Here is a 9814-nt window from a genome sequence, read left to right as displayed (position 1 = left end):
GGCTCTACACTTTACATATAAGTTATTCCAAAGGTATTTGTGCAACTTGCATTTTGCCCTCAGTTTTATTTTTGTGCCTCATCCGTGTTGATACACGTAACTCTAGATCATTTCTACAGCTGTATATATTATACCACAGTTTACCCATTTTCTCCACCAACAGACGTTTAGTGTTCACAGGTTTGGAAGTTCCCAAGCACTCTGCTACTAGCATCACTGAACGTGTCTCAAGCGTGTGACAGTTTCCTGGGTGCACAGGAGCGCTACTGCGGAGTCGGCGTGCCCGCGCGCCTCTAACTTTGCACCGGAGATCGACACTGAGCTTCGGGGTGGGAGCACCTCACGGTGGCTCTGGAGGTGCATCTCTCCCTCCGGAGGGTGAACTCCCTGGGAGCTGGACTCCGTCCGTCTTGCTTACCGAGGCATTTCCAGAACCGGGGGCAGAGGACACTAACGCCCGTCTGTACCCGGCGGTGGGGCAGAATGTTGCTCAGGGGAGTGGCCGGAGACTGGAGAGTCGAGGCTCGTGGCCTGCAGGCGGCCTGTGTCCGCGGGACAAAGTGCCCGGCGCGCTGGGAGAGGCTCTCGGCTCTTCACTGCGCTCGTGGCCCCGGCGGACGCCGGACCGGGCACCCCCGAGCCGCCCGCGCGCCCGGCCGCGCGCCCGCCCGCTTTGCCCCGCCCCCGGATCCCGCCCGCCCCGCCCCCGCGGGTGAGTCAGGCGGCGGCGGTGACGGCAGCCGGGAGGGAGGCGATGACGGGCGCGCGGCCGTGCGCCGCGGAGAAGCGCAGGGCCCGGGAGCGCGGCGGCGGCAGAGGAGAGGTGTCCGAGGCGGCGGCGGGAGGCATGAGCGGGGCGCGGGGCGCGGGCCCGGCGCTCGCTGCGCTGCTGCTGGCCGCGTCGGTGCTGAGCGCCGCACTGCTGGCCCCCGGGGGCTCCCCGGAGCGCGATGCCGAGGCTGCCCCGCCGCGAGGTGAGTGCGCGCCGCGGCTCCCGCCCGGGCTGCTCAGCGACCCCGGGCCGCTGCGCCCCCTCCCGCCGCCCGTTCCGCTGGGGCCGCGCGACTGTCCCCTCCCCCGGGACGACGCGCCGCCCCCTCCGGGCTGGGCAGCGCCGCGGCCGAGCACTCTGGAGAAAGCCGGCTCCGGAACTAGTTCTGGTGCGCTCTGCGCGGTAGTGCGCGCCTCCGGGCCGGGGGTCTCTCGGCGTCGGCACGTTTGGCCGCTGTCGCAGACACCGCGCGGGTCAGCTCGCGGGCTCGGGGGCTGGTGCCGTGGAGGGGCCCTCCCGCAGCTCCCCAAAGTGCCAGCCCGAACGGGAAACACGCGGGAGGGCCGCAGGCAGCCAGGAGAGCCGCGGAGCGCAGCAGCCCCGCGCCCCCTTGCCCGCCGGCGCGCCCCGAGGCTGCCGGGCACCTGGGTCTCCAGGCGACTTTTGTCTTGGCTTCTGGTGGGGAGACCTGTTACTCCCCAAATGCACAGCTAAGTAAGAGGCGGATTGGCCGGGAAAGGGGTGTGCGCGACATCCCGCCGTCCCCAGTTTCTGTCTGCAGGGCCGCCGAGCCGGCGAAGTCCGCTCCGCGAAGGGACAGAGGCCGTGGCGCGCGGCTGCTGCGCGGTGGCCGCTGGAGCGCGGGCCACCGCCGCGTCGGGGCCGCAGTCCGCAGCCCGGGCCCGCCCTGGGCGGGGAAGAGCCTCCGCCGCGCGCACCAAACTCCAGAGCGCACGTCCGACCTGGAGTTAAAAACTCCGCCAGCGGCGGCGCGGGGAGGGCGTCGGTCCCAGGCGCTGGCGAAACTCGAGCGCCCGCGGGCACATTTTCCGGCAGAGGTGATGCGAGGGACACTCGCGGCCTGGGTTCGCTGGGAAGCTACGGAGCGAGGTTCTTGGCCTGGGAGGGGCCGCGCGGGGTGTTTTTGCGGGGGTGAGTCTCCTGCGCGGCTGGGAGTGTCGGCACTCAGCTCCGCTAGTGTTTTCCTTACTTGCCTGGTCTCCCCACTCACCGGGGGGATGGTGAAAAGTACTCCCCTAGAGCACCCGAAACGGGGATCCCAGGGCCCCGGGAGATGATAGTCCCCAGCTCCTCCCCGGGGGATGCTTTGTTCAGCGATTGTGGGATTCGTCAAATGCAGCAAACCCTAATTGGTCAGGGTTTGGGGAAAGGTCTGCCTGTCCCCTGACTCTCTTCTTCCTTTTCTGTATCAGAATAGGGGGCTTTGGCGTCAGTGCGTGTAGTTCAGACGGCCCCTCCACCCAGAATCTTGTAGGGCAGAGACAAAATGAATTTTGGGAAACCATCTTAGCTGATAACATTTTGTCTTAACTGCCTCCCCCACCCCTGACTCTGTCCCCTCTATTCCCCTTTTATATTGGAGGAGACGGACGCTAAGAGGTTATGTAATCACGCCAGCCTTAAGTTATCAGGGGGCAGATCTCGTGCAGTGCTTTTTCTTTTTTGCTTTAGCACCCGTTCACAGCAGGAATTATTTTAGGAAAAGGTGGTTTGTTTATAGTAATTCAGTGGAGTGAGGGAGAACATATTAATATTCTTAAGTGATCCACTCCAGAACCTTCATGAAGCTGTGTTGAGAGGACAGCTAAGCTTTTAGTGCCACCTGGAGTTCAGGTTTGGGCTGGACAACTTCCTCCTAAGAACTCCCGTCTCTGCTTGATTTGAGGACTCAAGTTTAGTAGAAAGAAAAAAATAATAGTAAATAGATATTGTCTTTAAAAATTTGTCCCACAATGAAACTCATGAGCAGAGAGCTAGAACCAGAAATTAAATATTTGGAAACAAAATTCTAATATATAAACAGCACAGTCACTCAGGCACAGGACACTGTAGACAGGAGAGGAGGAGAGAATTGTTTTGGATATAATACTCATTGAGTGTTGCGGTGGTATTTCTAAGGTCATCAGTATCAGAAGTTGGCAGCTTTTTCTTGAAACGGAGCATCAAGTTCAATTTAGATGTCGTAGTGGATGGCTTGGGAGTTTCATCCTTATGATGACTACTAAGACCTGTTAAAGTCTAGGGACACCTGTGTGGCTCAGTTGTTAAGCATCTGCCTTTGGCTCGGGTCATTATCCCAGGGCTCTGTTGAGCCCCACATTGGGCTCCCTCCTCGGCGGGAAGCCCATTTGTCCCTCTCCCACTCTCCCTGCTTGGCTTCTGGTGGGGAGACCTGTCTCTCGTGCTGTCTCTCTCGTGCTGTCTCTCTCTCTCTGTGTCAAATTAATAAATAAAAATAATAAAAAAAAAGAACTGTTAAAGTCTGAAATTTCTACGGAAATTGAAGCATAAATCAAGAACCTTACTCCACCCACTACCAAAGAATCAAGAATATGGATAAAAGCATTAGTTATTCCAACTATGAAGGGGTGATATTATGTAAAAGAATTACAGAGGAAAAGCTCAATGGATAGTGACTATAAATTTGAAGATGAAAACTATCAAACTGAACAAGGGAAATGAAAAAGAACTATTTAAAAACATGGTATGACACGTCTTTGACAGGTTTGACAAAAGATTTGACATCTGTGCTATGTAAAGAAATACAAATCCCCAGAGCCTGAAGATGGAAGGGGTGTTAAATAACAAAACTCAGCTGGTGAATATAAAGATCAAATTGGCTTTATTCAGTAATTCATGAATTGGCCAGTATCCCGTCTAGCAAACGGAAGGAAGCTCCCTCCAGCAGCAGAGAAGGAAATGTTTTAAAAGGCAGAGAGGGAAAGGAAAAAAGGAAATTATTAGCAAAGAATGCATTTTAGGCCAGGATGTTCTTCTGGGGGTAATGGAAGGGGTCTGTCAGTGCTGACCTTCCAGTGCTGACCAGGAAGTTCCAGGTTGGCTGCTTAAAGGTCACTTTTCTGAGCGGTGAAGGTGCAGTTAGGTATTAAGTCTTGGTGGGGTGTACCATAAGTGACTGCATTTGGGGCCTGCTGTCTCCTTGTTAACAATTTCTTCCTTTCGATCAGATTCTCGGTGTAACTGAGAGGTGTGATTTAAGTATAAGGCTCTAAGGGCACTCTCAGCTCCAAATCTGAACAAAATCTGAAATTTTGTTGATCCTTTGTGTGGTATGCATAGGTCATGTTGTTTTTTTTTGTTTTGTTTTGCTTTTTAGATTTTTTAAAATTTATTTACTTGACAGAGAGCACAAGCGGGGGAGTGGCAGAAGGAGAGGGAGAAGGCTCACCACTGAGCAGGGAGCCGATGATGCAGGGCTCGATCCCAGGACCCCAGTATCATGACCTGACTGAAGGCAGACACCTAACCAACCGAGTCACCCAGCTGCCCTTGTTTTAATCTTTGTGAGATTCATAGGCCACAATTTCAAGGTTTACAGTTTTTTAAGTTGGTCTTTTTCTTCGTTTCTTTCTGATGTTCATCTATTAAGGAGATCATTTGCCTGGTGGTTAGTGGCTGTAAACATGTTTTGAGAGCTTTTGAGAGGCTAGAACTACTGTGACTATTACAAGCAGGATAATTCCCAGTGTCTGGAGTGCATTTCAGAGCCATATGGGTCCCCAGCTCCGAAACTAATCAAAATCAAGGTCAACTGAGTCAAAGAAAGACCCTGGTGAAGGAGTCACCTCTGTAAGCCAGGTGGCTTGCTCCATGATCATAGTCTGAATTTCAACTTCCTCAGAAGTGTGAATGCATGAATGCAGATGCAGCCGGTGGTTTTAGCCATAGTTCAGACATCTCTTTTTTTTTTTTGGCTAAGATATAACCAAGGGCTATCCTGTTATTAAGAACAACTTTCTAGGGGCGTCTGAGTGGCTCAGTGGGTTAAAGCCTCTGCCTTCGGCTCAGGTCATGATCTCAGGGTCCTGGGATCGAGCCCCGCATCGGGTTCTCTGCTCTGCAGGGAGCCTGCTTCCTCCTCTCTTTCTGCCTGCCTCTCTGCCTAGTTGTGATTTCTGTCAAATAAATAAAATATTAAAAAAAAAAAGAACAACTTTCTATAGGATCTTTATTGGGCAGCTGTTGTCATTAGCACTGGAATTTGCACTGTCTTTAAGAGTTGAGGAGAGGTTTCTGATCTTATTGTCATTGTCACGGACTCCTAACCAGTGAAGTGTGGTCCTGCCAAAGGACGTGAGTTTGAGTCGTGAATGCCTTCTGGTAATTCCTTTCTAACTGGACAGTGTCAGTCCTGGAGGGTGGACCGGTAAGCTGTCTTAGTTCATTTGGCCTTAGTTCTTAGGCCCACAGTTAGACAGACTAAACAGCATTCATAGTGATAACCACCACAGATAAAGACAAACTCTTTGGGGGCACAAGGCACTTCCTGCTATGGGGGTGCAGTGAATGGATTCATTCACAGGGATTGCTTGTATTTGCACATTCAAGCCAAAGGGTCAGCTAGGTTTCCTCTTAGCCCAACATAAAAAGTTGTAAATTCCATAAGTTACCCACCTTAGCAGTGGCCTGGGAGACCCAGATGATGGCGTTATCTTTCCAGGCCAGTGCCAGAGTAAAGGACAGAAAAGGAGGAAGAGTTTCACTTTTAAAGTAAGAAGTGTTGATGTGGCGTCTTGGGAGGAAGCACTCTGCTTTGCTGTCAGCTCCTTCCCCTTTCCTGCTCAGTTGAAGCTGGAGGTCTCCAGGGCTTGTATAGGACCCCATGTCAGGTAGAGCCCTCTTCAGCAGTGAGACGCATTTCCAGGCTTTAAGTCCCTGGAAGCCTGGCTGCCATCTGGGTGGTGACAAGGACCTGGAGTGCCTCCCAAGGAGATCCAAGGGCAGTCTTTGTTCTTGGTGATTCCAAATCAGAAGACTGGAAGAAGATTGGAAACATTCCTTTCGAGAGTCAGAGCCAAATTTTTGAAGAAACTAGAATAATTCAGGAGCCAGTCCAACTTAGAACAGAACCTCAAAGACAGTTAAGAGGATTAGAATCTAATACAGACAAAGGGTAAACATTTCTTCCCTCTACAGTTATACCCTCGTTTTGAAGAGTAAAACTAATTTCTTTGCTTTAAGCTTTGCCAGCAATAGTGATCGACCATATAAGCTCTTTCTTTTAAAAATTGGTTATAGGTTTTTTTCTCTCTCTTTTTTAAAATTTATTTTTAAATAAGCTCTGTGGTCAGGGTTGGGCTTGAGCTCATGACCCCAAGATCAACAGTCTATACACTCTATCAACTGAGCCAGCCAGGTACCCTCCTCTCTTTTATTTTTTAATTTTTAAAAAATATTTATTTATTTATGGGGGGAGGAGAGGCAGAGAGAGTTCCAGGTAGACGCTGCACTGAGTGTGGAGACCAGTATGAGGCCTGATCCCATGACCCTGAGATCACAACCCAAGCCAGAACCAGGAGTCAGATGCTGAACTGACTGCACTACACAGGCATCCCCTCCCTCTTTAAAAAAAAAAAAAAATATATATATATATATATATATATATATATATATATATATATATAATTTTTGGATTATATAAGCTCTTTTTAAAAAAAATTAAAATTAAAATTATTTTTTATTTTAAGTAGGCTTCACACCCAGTGTGGAGCCCAGTGCGGGGCTTGAACTCACGACCCTGAGATCAAGACCTGGGCTGAGTTCAAGAGTCCCATGCTTAACTGACTGAACCACTCAGGTACCCCAATATAAGCTCTTTTTAATACTACTATGCTGGAATCTTGTAAGCAAGAGGCTTTTTATTGGCTCTGCAAAGTCAACCTTGATGTAGAGAACAAAGTCAAAAGAAATATAGGGGGAAAAATTAAACTTTCTTATAACTTATAGCCCATAGATAAATACTTGGGACAGGCAGAGTGACCTTCCTCAGGAATTCAACTGCCTAAATGTTAATACTTTGCTACAGGCAAAAGACAACCTTAGCTTGACATTAGCCAACCTCTAGAGATCCTGTAAGTCTTTAACATATGTAAATCTCTTTAGAAGCCTACTTTAGCTCTACCCACCCTCCCAAGGTATATGTTAACAATCATCCTCTAAACATATGGCCCACTGATACCATCTGAAGGGTCTCATGACTAAGGTTTTACTAGACAGTAGTAAACGACCTTTTCCTGACAATAGCTAGTGCAAGGTCCTGGAAGCCTTGCTTCCAAATTCCTCAGGGACTTAGGCTATCCCTAACCAACTCCCAACTTGAAAGGATGTAATCAGTCACTCCTCACAACCCCCGTGTAGCTCTTTCTGCCTGTGTGTCCTGTCACCATGCTTTAATAAAACCATTCTTTTTACACTAAAGATGTCTCAAGAATTCTATCTTGACTGCTCTCAGATCGCAACAGTTCACATCAATCTTAGTTCTTTAAAGCTGTTTGGTCATATCTGAGCGTAGTCGTATCTCTCTCAAACATGATGTGCTGGTCAAAGCTTTAGTAGTCTAGCCAAGGTTTCCAGTGGTGTCTGGTTACAACAGTCAGACTCATTGAATCTCTGTAAATGTGGCCATGAAAGGAGTACCCAAGAGGTTTCCAATTCTGGAGGAATTAGGGTGAAAAATTAAATGTTTCATCTTTGTTCCCAAAGGTGTATCTTATCAATTTGTTGATACCTTTAGAGAAAAGAGAAGGTGGTTTTTTAAAATCTGGAAAAGCAAAATGTTAGAGAACCATGGGCGTGTGTATGTGTGTATGTGTGTGTGTGTGTGTATGTGTTTTAAGATTTTATTTATTTATTTGAGAGAGAGAGTGTGAAAGAGAGTATGAGAGGGGAGGAGGTGAGAGGGAGAAGCAGACTCCCCATGGAGCGGGGAGCCCGAGGCAGGACTCCATGTGGGGACTCCTGGGTCATGACTTGAGCTGAAGGCAGTTGCTTAACCAACTGTGCCACCCAGGCACCCACCGGCAGCATTTTAAACAAGAAGTCACAAAAATTTTATAATCCTCCTGCTCGGTTCATTCAGTCCCATGTTATTTATTTTTGTCCTACTCGAATACTGTTTTCCCACTAGTTCTGGAATTTTTTTTAAGATTTTTTTAAATTTTTAGATAGAGTGTGAGTGAGTAGGGGGAGGGACAGAGGGAAAGGGAGAGAGTTCCAAGCAGACTCCCCACTGAGCACGGAGCCCGATGTGGGCTCAGTCTCATGACCCTGAGATCATGACTTGAGCCAAAAATAAGAGTTGGATGCTCAACCAGCTGGGCGCCCCAGGCACCCCCCCCCCTTTTGTTTAAAAGATTTATTTGTTTTAGAGAAGAGTGCATGCTTGTGCTTGTGAGTTGGGGGAGGGGCAGAAAGAGGGATTCTCAAGCAGACTTGCAGAGCCCAGTGAGGGGCTCAGTCCCATGACCAATGAGGTCATGACCTGAAGTGAGCTGACACTGAGTCCAATGCTTAACTGAGCCCCCCAGGCTCATAGTTCTGGAAATTTTTACCCAGTTCAGTTGCATGATCTGAAAGTGATCAGAAACTTGTATTCTAGAGTACTTGTCAGATTCTTTCCGTGAATTTCCTCTAGGATAAAACGCATTTGCAGGAAGCTTTTGTAAAAGCATCTGAGTAAAACAACTCTCTGTAAGTGACAGAAAACCTTAAAATGCCCATTAAAGAGCTGATAAAAGTTCATTACAGTAGAACTGACAAGGAAATTTGGTTATTTTTGTGATTATATTTTCAGACAATAACTAGAATTACAAGTGTTTATATATCAGTGCCTATTCCGTCTTAAGGAATTTCATACAGTTTCTGAAACACTTATATTAGTAACATATATCATGCAGATATAATCCAAGAAGGTTTAGCATCATCTGTCTGACAGTGCTTCCCATGCAATGTAACATACCAGATAAGCCTGTTAACATCTTCCCTTTTATAAAGAGAACAAATCCTTTGAGATATTCCAAGGGACCATCTGGAAAACCCAAAGCTAGTTAAAGGTCAAGAAGACTTCATTTAGAGTTTGATTTTGGGGATGTTTGTTAAGGTATCAAAAGGTTTAGGATCATAGGTCACTGTGAAACAATACTTAGTTTCCATTTCACTAAGTTACAAAGATTTCACAGGCAGATACAGAAAGTAAATAGTTGTACAAAGCCATAGCTATTTTAATATTGAAAAGACCCTGTTTTTTTTTTTCTAACTAATTAAAGACCTGATAAAGACAGAACAGAATCTTTGTCTTTCTAGGCAGACTACATTAAAGATGAAGAAGAACTTTTGCTTATAATTTATTAAGAGCAGACCAATAACTTAAAACAACTTTGTTCTTTTAATGGAGAGAAAAACCAAATTCTAATTTTGCACTAGGGTACTCTTGATATTTAAACTTTTTAGGGGCTCCTGACTTGGTATAGTCGGTGGAGCATGTGACTCTTGATCTTGGGGTCCTGAGTTGGAGCCCCACGTTGACATAGAGATTACTTTAAAAAAAAACAACCTCACTACATCTGATACTAATGATGTACTGTATGTTGGCTAATTGAATTAAAAAAAAACCCCTTACTTTTAAATAGATTCATTTTAATTGTAGCCAGCCTGACCACACATTAAAACTCCTTTCAAAGATGCCTTTTTCACAAGTCTTCTACATCTTTCTTTTTTACCATCAGATTTTTTCCACCACTGTCTTAGAGTCAGTCAAGGGTGGTATGTTGCTGGTGCTGGGCAATCGTTATTGCTTGAGGGGGATGTTGCAGAGGATGCTTTGCCCTCTGGGTCTTCCCCCTGACCCAAGAAACAAGCTGGAAAGAAGAACCCAACAGAAAGTCTCAGGTCAAAATGGAGGCAGCTGAAGTCCTCTTTCAGGCAGACTTACAAATGTTATGACTTCTAGAAACATGAGTTTTTTTCATAGAAAATTTCTCAGGGTGGCATGAGGCATGTTTA

At 47.5% G+C, this 9814-nt stretch overlaps 1 protein-coding gene across 2 annotated transcripts in view; it reads left to right on the top strand.

Moving 5' to 3' along the window:
* Positions 1 to 720: 720 nt before the first annotated feature.
* The window catches only part of HGSNAT (heparan-alpha-glucosaminide N-acetyltransferase), a 46104-nt gene continuing 37010 nt past the window's right edge, over positions 721 to 9814 (top strand). The window contains exon 1 of one of the 2 annotated variants that reach the window (XM_045997514.1): positions 721 to 974. In XM_045997514.1, the coding sequence (XP_045853470.1) occupies positions 755 to 974 (220 nt within the window). In that variant the 5' untranslated portion in view covers positions 721 to 754. The remainder of the gene's footprint in view (positions 975 to 9814) is intronic. The other variant, XM_045997515.1, reaches the window with a different exon arrangement.

Source organism: Meles meles, chromosome 2 (genome assembly GCF_922984935.1).
Source record: "Meles meles chromosome 2, mMelMel3.1 paternal haplotype, whole genome shotgun sequence".
In the NCBI taxonomy this organism is placed as follows: Eukaryota; Metazoa; Chordata; class Mammalia; order Carnivora; family Mustelidae; genus Meles; species Meles meles.
The sequence above is the reverse complement of the archived record's forward strand: the minus strand, read 5'-3'. Positions and strand labels throughout refer to the sequence as shown.